The sequence below is a fragment of the Diplotaxodon limnothrissa genome, linkage group LG9 (genome assembly GCF_057381915.1).
Source record: "Diplotaxodon limnothrissa isolate DT_005_m linkage group LG9, D_limnothrissa_male_GT1.1, whole genome shotgun sequence".
NCBI lineage: Eukaryota > Metazoa > Chordata > Actinopteri > Cichliformes > Cichlidae > Diplotaxodon > Diplotaxodon limnothrissa.
In genome coordinates, this window is record NC_140604.1 from 541,210 (window position 1) to 559,397 (window position 18,188).

Here is an 18,188-nt window from a genome sequence, read left to right on the forward strand (position 1 = left end):
AAAGGGGGCCCAGGCCCATCCAGACCGGGGACCAGTGCAGCAGCGCCTCCCGGCCCCACAGAGCCCGGGACAGTCCACCCAACCCCACCACAGAGAAAACTGCACCCACCCCACCATCCATTCATCTTCCAGACTACATAAGACAATAAACGCCCAGGCTGAGATCTTCCTCCACCCCTCCTGTATCTCCCCTTCCTGCAGAGAGAGTTCCTGAAGAGAGGAAAGCTCCTGCAAGATGTGACAATCTCCCCCACCAGTTGAAGAGCCCCCCAGGTGGCTCGATGCACCGGCGGCACCCCGCGCCAGGGCTGGGCCCCCATGCACCCGCCCGCCCACAACCCCGGCAACACACCAACCAGGACCCAAGCCCCCGAGGCCCGGCCAGGGCCCCAGCCCAGAGACGGAGCGCCCCCAGAACCTCACGCCCATCCCGGACCCACCCAGGGGCAGCCAGGCTACCAGGTCAGTAACCCACGTCCATCAGCACAGACCCTCCCCTAGCCCCGCTGCACGCAGCCACGAGGAAACAGTCACCTGAGAGCCAACAGAGCCCCTAACCGGACATGACCGCTACCCCGGGTTGAGCCCCCCAAGGAAGATGCCTCCGGGGAACCCCCCGACGCCCTAAGCCTGTCCCTACCCCCACACCAATCACAACAGTGAAGGCGGGACCAAACTATGACCCCCCACCCCCACTAGGTGATGGAGCTGATCAAAGGAGCCCAGAGCAATTGATCTGATGTGGTGGCAGAGGCTGTATCAAGACTAATGTAATCTAATAGATAATTTCTATATTGGTTAGAATTAAGATTATTTTTATTTTTCCAGTTCATGAGGACTGTTTTCTTGGCTATGCATAGGGCAGTGAAAACCATATGGGCTATATTCTTTTCTGAAGTGACATTATCTAAGCTGCCCAACAAACACACTAAGGGGGAAGTTGGAATGTTACATTTCAGACACTTTGATAAGTCTTCACATATCTCACGCCAAAACTTCTGAACTGGTGGACAGAACCAAAGAGCGTGGATATAATTGTCCGGTGAATTGGTTTGGCAGTGTGAGCAGTTGTTGGTAGACGTAAAGCCCATCTTGAACATCCGATGACCTGTATAGTGCACTCTAACCCATGTAGCATTTACCATATAGGTCTATAAATGGACAACATCTCAAGCTCTTCAGTGTAGGTTCAAGTATAAGTCAAGTGTATTTGAAGTATAGTATGGTCAAGTGTATGCTTTTTAAGCAAAAGCTTAATTAGATGTACCTAAAACACAACTGTGTAAATATTAAACATGCTCTGGTCTCTGCACTTGAGGGTGCAAGAGAGCAATGCAATAAAATTCCCTCGATCACATATTAATGCTGCAATTACAACATGATGTAATACTTGGTTTGACAGCAATGATCCAAATATGAAAATGACCAAAGCCTGTAACGACTTTGCATCTCTGGATCATGGTAGACTCTTCCATGATGGTAAAACTGCATGCAAATAATGTAATTGTGCTCTGTTTATGTCCATGAATTACATACCTACAAAGAATCCCAGATGTTTCATGTATGAGGAAGTTTTTATCCTTTTATAATTGGGACTGAATAAAAAATAGTGAGTGAATAAAAAACAGCAAAGAATGAGAAGGTATGCAGAGATTTAACAGATCATGTAGCACCTGAATGAAGCATCCACTTTGTCCTCTTTCCATGTTACTTCTATGAAGAGAAAACTTTGCTGATATTTCTTTAATTGCTACAGTCTTGTTACTTTGTAATTGTACAGTTTTACTAACCAAAGTTTTCTGCTCCTCCCACGTAGCTCACTGCAACACTGCTTTCATCAAAGCTCTGTATCTAGAATGAGATATGAAATATAATGTGTATGATTAGTAAAACTCACAGGAAGTCAACACAGAAGGAAAAATATTAGATATACAGGGTGGGCCATTTATACGGATACACCGTAATAACATGGGAATGGTTGGTGATGTTAAAGTCCTGTTTGTGGCACATTAGTAGATGCGAGGGGGCAAACTCCTCAAGGTGGGTGGTGACCATGGTGACCATTTAGAAGTCGGCCATCTTGGATACAATAGGAAGAGGGCCATGTGACACATCAAACGTATTGGTAATGTCACAAGAAAAACAATGGTGTGAAAAACCTAATTAAATTGCACAACACTTTTTTAAGCAATTATTTAAAAAAAATACCAGATGTAGCATAAATGATACAAATGAAATATATGGAAATTAATATGTAATTAATTTTGTAAACAAAATTGTTCACTAAACTCTCTATTTTAAAAAAACTGTCCATTGTTTTCATATTTCAGGTTTTAAGGGCTTCTCTGTTCTATAACAGACTTCAACTTGCCTCCTCCATTTCAAACGATTCCCTGATCTGTCCTTGGCTCTTCTTCCTCTGTAAGAAAGATTTAGCTGCCAAGGGGTGACCTTCTCTCAGGGGTGCAGATTTGAGCGCTCCCTCCTGGGATAGTAAATAAACCAAGGGATGTTGGGATTGAAGGTCTGGATCATTTCCTTGTTCCTCTGCCAAAGTACTCAGAGACGCAGTCTCTAGAGAGCCTGGTTTAACTCTTTTTAAGCAGACGTTTTTGTCTCTAGGGCTGGATGTGGGTTGCTGTGACTCAGATGCAGGAACACAGTTGGCAGCAGGTATAGTCAGGCCATGGGTTTTATTCCTGTGTATTTGGCCAAGTGACTTTTTTGATGCTCGTCTGAACAGCATGCTCATGCGCCTTCTCCTCTCCTGGGCCTCAGGAGGCAGGTCTTTTCCTTGTGTTGCTTTCAGTGGAGAGGAGGAAGATCCTATAAAGCTGGAGAATGCTGTAGTGACCTGCTGTAGAACCTCAAGTTGTCTAAACCGATCTGAGATAGGAAGAAAAAAAGTCTTGTTTTCAGAAATATGGACTTGATTATACAACGTACAGCATCACGAAAACAATGTCTCTCCATTGTTTGTGTATTTGTAGCACAGATTTAGTATTCCTTGTGTGTGCTGAAGTCTGATGCCTTCAAAATACTTTTGAAAACAGGCTTTTGTTTGTTTTTTCACTTCTATCAACAATCTGAGTTTGATGGGGGCTTGACTGTGAACCAGATCTCATCAGCCTCCATTAGTGTGGACCTCACTGATGACAGTATGAAAGCAAATATTTGTCACCAGATGTCAATATTTTATATAAGAAACAAGGAATCAGTTGGACTCACTGCTGACGTCTGGGTTCTCCAGGTCCAGACGGTTTTTCTGAGCCTCTAGAAACACTTGGAGATTTATTCCTCTTGCATGAGACTGATAATTAATGAATCGTGCCGGAATGCGTCCAGAGAGGTCAGGCTCATCACAGCCAAAGCCCAGGTCCAAGAGAATCTCTTCTGGGTCGTCGTTCCATAGGTTAAGTACATCCATCACACTGCAAGTATGAGAAGGTATAATTGCTCAGAACCGATTCAAATAGTTCCAGTTGTATAGTTCTGTTGTGTGTCGGTCAGTGTTTAACCTGAGTGGTCCAGAGTGACCTGAAGTTGCTGAGCTAAAGCTGTTCCACCTACTAAGGGCTGGACCTGAGCTGCTCCACCTGTATGATACAATCAAAGCACGAGGTTTTATTTGATTTAATGCATTTATATATAAATCGAGGATACTTAACAGTATTTTAAAATATTAGATTTGAACTTATAAACTAGTTTCATGATTTCAATTTGCCATGAAACGGCTGTGTGCAGGCAGGAGAGTCCCAAACGCAAACTGACTGAGGCAGAAACACAGCTTTATTTGCGGACACAAGGAAGTACGAAACTAAACTAGACTGGGTAGCTCTAAGAAATAATGCCTACGAGGAAACACTGGGACCACACAGCATGAGGGAGGGCACGACACAGGACTGAGGGAAGCGCTGACCTAAATACACAGAGGGATAACAAGGAGGTGAGAACACACGAGGAACACAGCTGACATGAAAAACATAACGAGACAGGGGAGGCTGGACTGAACAGAATGACATGAAAACACAGCACCTTCAAAATAAAACAGGAAACATGATGTGGGAGTGGAGGAGAGCACGAGAGAGAGCACGGACATGACGCGCTGCAGAAACATGGAAAACATGACAGAGTAAAACACAAAGGGAAACACGACACAAGAACTCACACCACAATAAAAACAGACACACACACGTCGCTGTGTCCTCAGTTCAAAAGCCACCGTTTGTGTCGAATCTTTACTTTGAACATGTGAGAATAGTATAACAAGAACAACACGAGAGGAAAAAGTGACAAACAATCAAAGCAGAACAAAAGGAAAACAAACAATAATAATAAATAACTTACATGCAGGAAGAAGCCTATGCTTATTTAATCCCACCCCCCTTTCCACTATAACTCATAGTCTGCACTTTACTTCCTGTTTATGCTCAGTCCATCACAAATTCTTCATTAATATTCTTTCTTTCTTTATTATTTTTATAACCCCATTAACACATTAAAAAATGTACAAATTTACACATACATATGTATATACTTATATAAACGCACCCACACACACATATACACATTGCTGTTGTGAAAATGGTGATCAAAGCCCCGCCTCCTCCTCGTGCTTTGCAAAAACCACATTCAGGTCCTGCTGGGACGTCTGTCTCCACACAGAGCTGCAATCACTTTTTAGATACAGATACAGGGATGTTCCCTTTTAGAAAACAGAGCATTGTCAACAAGCAGGTTGTTTATTGCTTTATACATAATGTGTGCAGTGAGAAAATGAACCCGATCTGTGAATTTTAGTATTTTTGATTTTAATAGGGGATTTGTATGATCTCTGTGACCAGTTTTATGGATTATCCTTATGGCCCTTTTTTGCAATATGAAGGTTGATGATAGCGAACATTTATAAGCTTTGCCCCAAACCTCTGCACAGTAATGCAGAGATGGTGAAAGCAATGAACAATAGAGACTCTGGAGTGACTTGTGGTCCAGAATGTCTCTTACTTTACTTAATATTGAAACGTTATGTAAATTATTTATATGAGACTTCCATCTTATTTTATCATCTATTATCACACCAAGAAACTTGTATTTCAGAACTCTTTCAGTCTCCACACCATGAATCAGCAGTTTTACATATTTAGTGACAGTTTGTTTATGTCAAACCTCTTTTTAATTTTGCACATTTCTGAGTCGATCATATCCAGCAGGTCCTTTGGATTCCCTCCCAGAACAAAAAATACTTACAAATAATGCTAATTTTAATATATCAGATACCTTACAAATATAATTTATAATAAATTATTATAGATAATGAACATTTTTTGACCCAGTACAGAGCCTTGTGGAACACCGCATGTGATGTCCAAGCATGATGAAGAATAGTCACCCAGCTTCACAAATTGTTTCCTGTCACCCAGTGCAGTACAATCCCCCTGATCCCGTACTATTTACCGTTTATTGATTAAGACATGACTGATTGTGTCAATCCAGCTGCATACTGTTTCTGATCTATAGCATTTGTAATCTCCTCGATTGACTCAGTTAATGCCAGTGATATTAATCTTTCAATCTGAATCCGTACCAACTGTCAGAGTAATTTATATTTACAGTAACTAAGAATCATCACTGATGATTAGTGGATTAGTGGATCTGCGAAAGCCTATTAACACACTATGATGAACATGGATTTTAGAACAGCATATATTAAATAGACAGACACACCACTTAACCTTTGAATTCAGGTGTTTTCTCCCCCATTGCCATGGGTCTATGAAACCAACCACCAAGCAGTGTGCCTTTAAAACATTTGTGACAGAATGACTTATTGGAGTTTGTTAAACGATACCAAGTGTATACAATTTGTAAGAAATGAGTATAAAAACTACTGTGAACAAAATGATAATCAAGAGGTGTCCCCAAGTGTTACATGGGATGCATCCAAAGCGGTAATGAGAGGAAAATTGATCATGTGGTCCTCGTACAAAAAGAAAGAGAAACAAAGGCAAATTAATGAGTTACTACTTACATTAAAGAATTTAGAGACTAAACACGCCACTGTTGAAGACTCTCAAACATTGGAAGAGATAAATTTAACAAAACGTAAATTAAATGATATATATGACAAACAAGAAGAATTAAAGGCCAGATTTGTTAAGCAAAAGTATTATGATTACGGCCCTAGAGCAAAGAAACTATTAGCCTGGAGAATTAAAAAACAACAAGAAGAAAGAGGAATTTACAGTATAAAAGATGATGAGACACAAAAAATGTGTTACACTGCTAAAGAAATACAAAACTCATTTGAAAACTATTATAAAAACTTATATTCAGAGACACAAAAGGCTGACCCTCTAAACATTCAGAAATTTTTGCACTCTCTGGATTTACCTAATATTGGACGGGAACAAAACAAAAGACTAATGCAACAAATTACTAAACAAGAACTGGATAAAGCCATTGCGAAAACAAAAACAAATAAGATGCCGGGTATGGACGGATTTACATCAGAATATTATAAAACCTTTAGAGAGTTATTATCATCACTATTATTAAAATGTTTTAACTATGTGTTGGAGGGAGGGGAGTCACCAGCATCCTGGAGACAGGCAATCATTTCAGTAACTCCAAAGGTGGGCAAGGACAAAAGGGAATGCAGCTCATATCGACCAATTTCAATTCTGAATATGGATTATAGATTATTCACCTCAATAATAGCAGAAAGGCTTAAAAATATTATACCAGAAATTATTGACGAAGATCAGACAGGATTTCTCAAAAACAGACAGATACAAGACAGTATAAGACGTGCCTTACATTTAATGGATTATATGAATAAATCCCAAACGGAATCAATTGCACTAAGCCTTGATGCAGAAAAGGCGTTTGACTCCGTCCAGTGGGATTATTTATTTTTGGTTATGGAACGGTTTGGTTTCGGAGACCCTTTTATTCAGCTGATTAAAAATTTATATTATTCACCTTCAGCAAGAATAAAAATAAATGGGAGCTTAACTGGAGTAGTGGCCTTGCAGAGGGGATGCAGGCAGGGATGTCCGCTTAGCCCACCCCTGTTTGCTCTATTTATTGAACCACTGGCGCAAGCTATTAGAGAGGATGAACAAATTAAAGGGATATGGATACGGAATATAAAATGGGATTATATGCAGATGATGTTTTGCTGACCCTCACAGACCCAGAAGGAAGCTTACCTAAGTTATGGTTAAAGATGGAAACGTTTGGAGAACTTTCTGGATATAAAATAAATATACAAAAAACACAGGTGATCACATACAATTACGTACCCACAACAAAGATCAAAAGTATGTCTAAATTTAATTGGAATAATAAAATAATTAAATATTTAGGTATTAAGATTCCCAAAACACTGACAGAAATCTATGAAATAAACTACTCACCAATTACAAGGGAATTAAAAGAAAATATTCAAAGGTGGAACCTACTGCCACTTGATCTGTATAATAGGATTGACCTGATTAAAATGAATATACTTCCACCATTGCTTTTCCTTTTTCAATCTATATCGGTACACATACCAGCTAAACAATTTGCGTTATGGAACAGAATGATTTCGGGATTTATATGGAAGGGCCGCAAACCAAGAGTTAGATATATAACCTTGCAACTACCTAAGGAAAGAGGTGGACTCTCCCTCCCAAACTTAGAAAGTTATTTTAAAGCAGCACAATTAAGATATTTAATTTATTGGTGTGATCCAACGTATGAAGCAAAATGGAAATATTTAGAGGTGACACAATTAAAATTACCACTACAGACAATATTAGGAGATAAAAAATTATATTTGGAACAGAAAAATAATTTAAATGAATGGACTAAAACTCCTTTAAAGATATGGTTTGATGAGTGTGAAAGTCTTAAACTAGGAACTGGTCTCAAACAACTCAGATGGGTCTCACATGATAAGGAATTTATCCCTGCACAAATAGATAGACGTTATACAATTTGGTTAACAAGGGTAAAAAAAAATCTATGGCTTCCAAAACTATGGCAATGAATTTGCTCAGCTCGTAACATAAGAAAACTCTAGAAATAAATGAAAAAATAATATCGAACGAGTGCGCTGATATGTCTCGATCAGCTAGCAACCGGAATCCTCTGATTTTTAGCATAAACGGGGGAGGAGATAGCTCAGTAGGTAGAGCGTTCACACCACGATCAATGGCTACCCTGAGATACCCCTGAGCAAGGCACCGTCCCCACACACTGCTCCCCGGGGGCTGGATTGGTGGCTGCCTCACTGAGTGAATGGGTTAAATGCACAGTGTCATTTCCCTACAGGGGATTAATCAAGTATACAAAAAATTAAAATAAAATAGAAGTACAGCAGAGCACTGTATGTGAGATAAGATACTGTAACTTATTGCTGTTTAAAAGAGAGTATAAAGTTTAATAAGTCATTTTATTATGAAACCTTTTTCTGTTGAAGAGCTTTTATTTGCATATGCTGTCAGTTATACTTTGTAGAAAGGAAATCAGAATCTGCAAAACTTGATTGGACAGGTTCAAATCTGAATTAGCGACGATGGTGCAGCTCTAGTTTAAAAAGCTTTCATAGATGAAGTCATTCAGTTACATATTCATTAGTAACCAGGTGGTTTGAAGTTGAGAGCCAGAGACAATGACACCTGTCATGTGTGGATTATTGCATTATATTTAATGGCCTAGCTTCTTTCTTACCGATGTTAAATGAAGTGACCTGTAGCTCATCAGAGTGACCAGCTTTTTATCTCGTATCTCCTTCTATATATGTGCGCATGCAACCCAAACCAGAAATCCCATTATATTCTTTAAAGGCTCAAACGCTATGATAGATACCTACATTTAGTGTTATTTTATTTATTATGCTTATTTGTAAACATTCAAGTTACATTAGAGTACAGTGTTTGGGTATTTCAACCATATTAGATCTGATATTTTAAGCTGCCAAAAGCACACAATCTTTCCAGACCTGCTAATCAAGACTAAAAAAGAGAAAGAAAAGAGAAAAGACACGTTTAATTGTGCACTCACATCTTCTGCTGGTCTTTGGTGATCACTGCCCGATTGAGCCTGTTGTCTTTGACCCCTTTGCTCTTGGCTGATTCATATTTATTGTACAGCTGTCAAGCATCCTAATAGCTTTTCCATGATCCTTTTACTTTCTATGCAAACTATGTGCTTTGCAGAGGGGGAGCGTGAGCTCATTTGCCTAGTAAATATTACTTGTAGTTGTGCAACTATATTTGTAGTTTTAGGCGCTGGTATCACTGTAACATGTTTTATTAATTCTAATGAAGCACAGTTTTGAAGTGGCACTCACTCACCACTTAGCTCTGCTTAATATAAGGATGTGTAATATCTTATAGTCTGCTTCAACTGAAAGTTATGTAATATGTGTTTGTAGCAGCCTCTCCCTGGCGCTGAGTTAAACCCTGAAAGTCTTTGCTTCTTTTTTTTTTTAAATTTAATAGTTTTATAGTTTTTAGCAGGTTATAGATCCATCCATCCATTCTCCTTGTCAGGGCTGAGGGGGGCTGGAGCCTGTCCCAGCTAGCATTGGGCGAGAGGCGGGGTACACCCTGCACAGGCTGGTCTAACACAGCGAGACAGACAACCATGCACACCTATGGGCAATTTAGATTCAACACTGCATGTCTTTGGACTGTGGAAGACCCACACATGGGGAGAACATGCAAACTCCACACAGAAACAGCCGGACTCAGAGCCTTCTTGCTGTGAGGCAGCAGAGCTAATTACCATGCCACCATGTCGGTTATAGTCAGATTTGGAAACTCCTCTGAACTATAATAAACATCTTACTGTTGCTATTGTGCACCCTAACATATTGTTCATTGAGAAATTCAATGTTGGCACATACCTCGATTAATTCCCACCTTAAATTTCACCATATTAAATTTGATCCAACCTCTAAAAGCATCATCAATAGTTAGTCCTTGATTTAAAACGATCAGCACTTTCATATTCAAACCACCTTCACTGATAACAACAAACTCATCCGTCTATGCTGGTTGATTATGAGCTATTCTTCTGTAAATACATTTAAGTGGAGCTCTGTGCTGTGTCACAACAGACTCCCTCTGTACTGCTGTCTGTGTGGTTCTGTATGACTGACAGAAACATGGTGAAGAAGAGCGATCTCCTTACCGCAGAAACTCCTGGACCGTCTTCACTCCTTGTTTGGCGTATAAAGACGCTGCAGGGAAGAAAGGTCGTGTTAGCCAAATAGCAAAGCAAATGGAGCATGTGGAGCTATAATGACAGAAACACAGACAGAAACATCAGGAAGGCAGAAACAACACATTTGCTGCTCGTTGAAAGTCGGTACAACCTGTAAAGGTCTGCTGTCAAAGTCCCTGAGCTATATTAGGAAAGTGTTTCTCTGTCCCTCACCCTCCCACCCTTTTTTCTTCTGGAGGATGTTTAAGCTTTGGCACTTGCCCCTGCCTCCCTCTCCCAGACTGGGAGTCCAGAAACAGTCATTTCCATGTGTGTGCTTTGTTGTAATGCTCAGGCCAAAGGTGGTCTGTAGCTCTGTGATCATTATGTCCTCAGCTTCGTTGCTTTGAAGCCTCAGTAAACCCGTTCATGGTGATTTTATGAGCTTAGTTGTTTGTTTAATGTTATACTGAATAAACCATGTTGATGATGATAATTATACGAGTAAGCCAACTTCCTGACCTTTGATTGACAGGTCATCAGCAAATGAGCCGCAGACCAAGACAGCAGTGCAAACACACATAGTAAAAAGAAAGTACAGGACATGGGTTTAAAAATCAGTGTGTAATAGAAAACCATGTGTGCAGTCTTACCTCAGATGGGCAACAACACGCTACATATTCCACCGTGTCATTGTTTATCTAACACACATGAAGCCAAAAAGCAGTGTGTGAAAAAAGTCAATACATGATGATGATGATGTCATTCCTATAGCTTCTCTCAGGTTTCCTCATTTTAAGACTTGGCAGCAAATAAATGACCCTTTTTATATCCTGGTACATCAAATGTCAGATTGGTTTGTGATGACTGTAGTTCATGTTTGTGACTAAACTTGAAAACGGTGAAATCTGTACTCGAAGAAGTCTGTCCTGATTTCTATGAGCTAAACACTGAGATAGTTGTGGTGAAGTGTCAACACAGCAACTCTGTCCTCAGTATAAATACACAAGATATTCTGGCAACTTTCTGCTGGTGTTGAAAGATATACACTGAAAGATTAAGCAGTGACTTATTTTCCTAAACTGCGAGCTCTGTTTGCTTGTAAGGAATCCCTGCTGATGATGTTGCCTTACAAGTCCAGGAAATGACACTATTTACCTTCTACACCCAGCGCCAAGTCATCGTCACTGCTGGGGTTCCTCTGCAGAGGCCCTAAAGGGAAGATACAGCATTGTGAGAACCAGAAAATACTACGGCAGTGTGCATCAACAGTGTCAGGGCCTGTGCAAGATTTACAGACAATCCCAGGAGAAAGTGCTATACAAGCATCCACTTTGGCTTCCTCCCACAGTCCAAAGACATGGAAGGTTAACTGGTGATTTTAATTGGCCATTAATGGGAGGTAGATTAGGTGTTTACAGTAAGAATGTCTTTGATGGTCATTTAGACATTTAGAAAAGTGCAAAAAGTGTAAATGCAGTTTCCATTTTCTGTTTCAGCCAAAGCAGATACACTTAGATGAAAGTATGCCGTTTCACTGACTGGAACATGAAATCACAAAGATGTCTACATCTCTACAGTAAGCATTTTACAGGGCCAGGTCAAAATGGAAAGAATCTTACAATTATATGTTTTCCATGTGGCACTATGAATCACATCACTATTTCTGTCAAGCTCAAAGGTTCATTTTTCCTCCTGAATATAGAGGGTTAATTGTCATTTAAATGTAACTTTTGTTTGAAATTGAACATGGTATATGTAAGTGTACCGTACAACTGAAACTATGTTGCAGTCATCAGGCATAACATCATGACCATGTGCCTAATATTGGGTCCCCCTTCAGCTACACAGACCTGACCCAGTGAGGCATGGACTGACCCCTGAAGGTGTGCAGAGGTATCTGATGCTAACATGTTAGCAACAGATCCTTTCAGTCCTGTGAATTGTGGGCTGTAGCCTCCATGGATTGAGGCTCATTTCTGCTTTGTGGCAGGGCACAGTGACCTGCTGAATACAGGAATACAGTTTCCATGGAATAGTGCAACAATGCTCAGGTAAGTGGTACGTGGCAAAGAAACCTCCACATGGATGGTTGAAGCCAAGGACTCCCAGCCACACATAAACATCACACTGACTCCACCAGCTAGTTGTCTTCCCATAGTGCATCCTGGTGCCATGTCTTTTACAAACGTTTCCACGAAAAGAAAAAGTGTTTCATCAGATGAGGTCACCTTCTGTCTTTCATCAGTTTGAGCTGCTATAGTAACTTGTCCGTTGTGTACGGACCAGCCTTTGCTCTTTAATTAGTCTTGGCTAATTAAATGACCCTTTCGCTTGTTCACCACTGTTCCTTCCTTGTAGCACTTTTGAACAGTACGACAGTGTGCGCAGTATCTTTGTGTTCCTAGGACAGAGATCTCAGATGTCATTACTGAGATCTGCTGGAGCCGCTCACCCAGTTTGGGAGTCCCTGCCCAGAGTGCTCTGATTACCACAGGGACCACTATTGCCACTGTTACTCTCAACCTCTTCTCAAGATCCTCTCTCAGACCTTGGTATTTCTTGAGTTCCTTGTCTTCCTTCTCCCTGATCTTGCTATCACCATGTATAGCTACATCTATGATTACGACCTTCCTTCTCTGCTTGTCGGCCACCACTATGTCTGGTTGGTTAGCCATTAGCACTTTGTCCGTCTGTATCTGAAAGTCCCATGGGAGCTTAGCTTGGTTATTCTCAACCACCCCTGGGGACGTATCTCCTTTGGACCGCAGGTCTTCCAGACCAAAACCACCACAAATGTTACTGGAAACTATGCCAGCCACTTGGTTATGCTGTTGCATGTATACCATGCCTTCTAGCATATTTTTCATTCACTTTTTGTTCACTTTCATTTAATAATAAATAATAATAATAATAATAATAATAATAATAATAATGAAGAAGATCTTTGTCTATTACTTTTCCCTTTCACACATTAGATGCTAAGCTAATGGGCCAAAAGCAGCACAGACATGAACAAACCATCTGTTTGTCACTGACAGAACAGCACATTGATTTGAGATCTGTAACGCCATGTTAAAATACATGGTTCCAGCGCAGGTACGTAGAAATGTTCAAGAAACATGTGTTTATTCATGATTGTTGAATAATAATGGCACAAATGACCAGTCACCAGTGTTTTTATTCTCTTAAAGTTATATTTTCTTCTCTAGATATTGTAGCCCAAACTCATCATTCTGTAAAATCCACAGTGACTTGTTATAGTCAAACAGAGAATAGTGTGGGGTTCTTTTGATTTAAACACGTGTAACAAAGAAGCAACAGTGCCTTGAATTACAGACACAATAGCGAGCTGGATGTTTTTCTTCAGGGAGCCGGAGCGGGAAAGAGGCATAAGGACTATTTGTTGTTCCCATGGTGTTCTCAACCACTATTTGCATGCTGTTTGAATAGGCTTGCCTCAGGATGGGGTGAGGCAAGAAGGCTTACATAATTCATACTGCTCCACAACAACATGCATAAATGTGTGCATGTTGTTGGAACAGCTTTTAATTTCCAAACCACCAGATTTTCAGTTTTAGTTCAAATGTAGTTATAGTCTTCAGTAAAAAGCATAATGATGACTGTGGCAGCCGTTTTGGATAAAAACAACTCATTAAAACATTAAACAGCACATGATGTTGAGACTGGATCATCTAAAATAGACTGTATAAAAAACGTACAGCAGGAACAACATCTATTGATCAGACAGCTTCGTCTATCAAGGATTTGCAGCGTCTACTCTACAGGATAGAATAACCAACATTTTCTGCTCGTATTTGCAGGCGGAGCTCTCTGCCTCATTTAAAAGGGCTCTAGATGACTACAGAAACAACCGAATCCAAACAGACAAAGTACTCACCACTCTGTAGCACAAACTAACACAAAGAATAAAACAATATACAGCTGAGGCGGAGTGAAGGCGTGAAAGAGCTTACAGGCAAAAGAGAAACAGAAGGATTCCCATTGTTCGTACCTGCGTCTTCCTGCAGTGGCTCTTGCTTTGCATCTTCCCTGCAAACACAGGTCACATTTTATGAGAAGGAGGAACAGAGTACTCACACACAGAGGTAAGTTTCCATCACTTCTGAGATCATTACGCTGAGTCGGGATGGGGATACGTTTACTATCACCACCTGCCATATTCTAAACATGCTCTTAAAATATCCCTGCAGCTCGTCTTCATGCTAAAAATAAACTATTTATATTTTTATTTCATTCATAAAATAAAGCCAAGTCACTACATCCTAAGTAGTCCACTTAAGCACACATAATGTGGGCAGGATACGGTACTATTGTCGTGGGCACCATCCTTTATAAACATTGGGTACTGTGTGTGAAGGGTGGCAACAGTATGCTCCATCTTCATCCTCAATCTCCTCCACAAATATGACAAAAATGAGGTCAATTATACAGGTATTTACTATTTCTTTAAATAGTAAATACCTGTAATAGTAGTAAAGTAGCAGAAGTAATAAACTATTTACTAAGTAGTAGTAAATAGTTTATTACTTATTTTACTTTAGTCAAGAGTTTGAGTACACCTGAGGATGTTTCTCATGATCAATCAAATAAAAACTATGACGCACAAAATGAAATTCTGACTACTATCCACAGGAAACATTTGTGTTTCTTAAAATGTGTTCTCAGCAAAACAAAACAACAATGATGTTAGGAAGTGACATCTCAAAATCATATTGATCAGTGTGGCTTAGTTCATCTTTTGTCTTTGTTTAATTTAATGCCCCAATGAAAAGTCATCATCTATTAAAAACAGTCCTCAGACCTGACCAGCTGTCTGTACTGGAAGAACACATAAAACTGTTGGTGTTGTTGCAACTTAAACTGACAGTATACCGACTACTGACCCTAGTGCCATTGTAACTTTCAGCTTGTGATCATAGAACCAGTGAGTTAATAAAGCCATCGAACCAGAGAAGGTTACAATGATCACCTTTCCTCTTGCATTAGTATGAAGCCAAGTCAGTAAAGTGGGTCTTCACATACATTCTCCCATACAAGGATGTAGTTCATGTTTCAACATTATATATAAAACTAGGTCCAGGATACTTTCTGTGAATCATTACAAAGCAGCTGGGGGTGTGACCAGGTGAACACAGGTTTTCTGGGTAATTGAGATTTGATTTAAAAAGAAAAAAGTCATTTCCATAAAAATCTAGACTCCAAAACGTTTGATTTGAACCCTTAATTTTGCTGCCTAGCTTAGTCACTCATTAGACGAGTAATTTAAAAAAAAAAATTGTGTTTTGGGCTTAACAGTTCCCAACTAGGCGTGTGAAAAATTCACCGCAAAGTACGCGGCATTATCACGGCGAAGCGTGTAACAGGCACGCCGTGCCTCTCCTCAACATGAAATGGACACACTTGCGGAAGTTGCAGTATGTTGCCAGCAGAGGGAGATATGTTCAAGCCATCATGAACATAATAATGGGAACGCATTATTACATTATTATCACATTTATATGTATGTACATATCAGCCCCTTAGCTTGATGGTTTCTGACAATGAGGACCCTTCACATGTTTTTGTTCACTACTGATATCATCTCTCCCTGCTGCTAATGCTACTTCTGCAGGCATGAAATGCTGTGTCTATTATGCGTTTTTCTATGATATTGGGTAAGGTCAAATGTGACAAAACTACAAATAAGTGAAGTGGTATTTTGTAATCTTAGAGGTTGATTGCTAACTGTTTACACTGACAAAGCAGTCTGTATTCATGCCTTGATACTCACTGAGTGACATTGGTGCTGAGCCACTTCCCAACACTGTCCTGACTTGGATTTCCTGCGGTGGACAAGCAAATTATAAAGAAACCACTAACAGTAAACACAAAGAGACGGCAGCAGGACGCTTCCACTAACAGATTGCACCATAACAGCAACAGTTGAACTGACATGGTCATTTTACACTTTAACAGTAAAGACATCCTTTCTAATACAATAAGAAGCATGTGGCTATTTTTGGAAACAAGTTGGAAGTATTGTGGGTCACATGTCAGAAAAGTAATGAAAACACTAACATGATCTGGGGAACTATTATTCTAATTCATCTTTAGTTATCTTTATATTAGCAACATGAGGTTTTAAGCAAACGAGAATAAAACTGGCAAACAACTAGTATTCTTTAGTTTTGGTATGTAAGTGCATGTAGTTTCCATACCGTGAGTGTCCTGGTCCATAATGGAAACACATGGGCCCGTGTTGCCCCAGTGGACCCTGGATGCAACGAGTTTGGCCCTTTTGGCCGCAGCTCCTTCAAACGCCATGAAAGGAAGGTAGGACGGAGACAACTACAGAGAGAAACTTCAGAACATCAGTATGAAGTATACAGAATTATAGGCTGATGTACACATGACTTACCAGTGTGAATTTCAGGCACCAAGACAGTTGAGCCTATAACTGGATCAACACAGAGAGCAGCTTTCATCGCGCTCTCTTCCCACACTGTAAACATGACAGAGCAAAGGACGGACATGCAAATGACCTGGTTAGACTTTTCAGCCCTACAAGGAAATACTGTTTCCTGGTTGAGTGATTAATGCCTTTGAATACTTCCTGCTCTTATTTTATCAGTGTGTGCCTGCGTACATCCACATGAAAATGTAAGAAAATGTCTTTGTACTCCTCCCCAGGATATGTCGTAAAGGTTTATTCTAAGAGTGTTATAAAAACATGTAATTGTGTGAAACGATCTCGCTCTCATCAGAGTTTTGTTCATTTTTTAATTACTTATTACTTCCTCTGCTGGTTACAGAGTTCATGTCCTAATACAAGCTTTTGTTCTCTGTAAATATCATTTTACAAAATGTTTCAGATTTTCCTGCTGATAGGAAGTTGAAGTATTGTTCTGTGTTTTTCTTTTTTGGGGGGGTAAAGGAAAGTTTTGGTCATTAAAGTAGCATGTCGGGTTGTCTCTGCACAGTGGCTTTCCTATCAGGGACACTTTGCATGAACATTAATGGCAGCAGGCCTCAGCAGGCAGGAAGAGCTGATAGGCTGACTTTAAAATGCAAAGTGATTTTCTTTTATGGGCAGTTTTATGAGTAATGTCTGCCCTAAAGTTAGAAAGAGGAAAAGGGAATTAAAAGGATGCATGCAGTCCAAAAATGTACCTTTCCTGATAACCGTGAAGAGAAGCACAGAAAATCCATGTGCACAGCCTTCAAACAGAGAATGATACTGATGTGGGTCTGCTGTGGTAACAGTCGAGTCCTGAAGATTATTGTGCTTGTTCACGCAAGTCATACAACAGATAAACTACCAGAGAAAAATATATCTGAATTATATGCTGTTAACATATTAATCAGGAATAAATAGTGAAAAGGTTTGTTATACTGACATGAGCTGTATTCCCGCAGACATTCCCTCTTCCTGGTGGAGAGGTTGTGTAACTCCTGCCTTTCATGAAGCCATATTAAATGTTCACAGTCTGCTTTTGAATATCATCAGATTTTGGTGTGAAACGGGAAAAAATGACAATTACAGACAGTATCAGTCTAAACTGTTTCCTTTTTTATATTTCTTTGACTTTCATAAAAACCAATGTTGAGTGTGTCCTACGGCGATGACAGTAAAGAACAAACTCTTATTATGACCGTTACAGATAGTTCCAGGTGCCTTTACTCCACTTAGAAACCTTTGATCACACCCTAAGTTAATGTCTTTTTTTTACCACTAGGTGTCACCAAAACATCTAAATCATACACAATTCTTGAGCTAACAAGCCACCTGCAGGACTGAATGAAGCTGCCTTCCATAAAACACAGCATGTAAACTGTCTCAGGGTAACTAAAGTAATCTGTAAATTAATCTCTGTGTGTTTCCTAATGAAGGATACTTTTTACAGGGTTCTACTACAGAGTAGTACACTGCAAAAATGGCTAGTCTATATTTAGGAAAAAAATACTACATTTGATACAAAAAGCACTGA

At 39.9% G+C, this 18,188-nt stretch overlaps 1 protein-coding gene across 1 annotated transcript in view; it reads right to left on the reverse strand.

The window, feature by feature from the left end:
• itprid1 (ITPR interacting domain containing 1) overlaps positions 1–16,650 on the reverse strand; it is a 35,025-nt gene extending 18,375 nt beyond the window's left edge. The window contains exons 1-10 of the mRNA XM_085361854.1: positions 16,619–16,650; positions 16,419–16,548; positions 15,992–16,043; positions 14,213–14,250; positions 11,356–11,409; positions 10,186–10,234; positions 3,519–3,596; positions 3,229–3,431; positions 2,372–2,886; positions 1,791–1,851 (exon numbers count right to left, since the gene is read on the reverse strand). Of these exons, the coding sequence (XP_085217980.1) occupies positions 1,791–1,851; positions 2,372–2,886; positions 3,229–3,431; positions 3,519–3,596; positions 10,186–10,234; positions 11,356–11,409; positions 14,213–14,250; positions 15,992–16,043; positions 16,419–16,524 (1,156 nt within the window). The 5' untranslated portion in view covers positions 16,525–16,548; positions 16,619–16,650. The remainder of the gene's footprint in view (positions 1–1,790; positions 1,852–2,371; positions 2,887–3,228; positions 3,432–3,518; positions 3,597–10,185; positions 10,235–11,355; positions 11,410–14,212; positions 14,251–15,991; positions 16,044–16,418; positions 16,549–16,618) is intronic.
• Between the last annotated feature and the right edge of the window lie 1,538 nt (positions 16,651–18,188).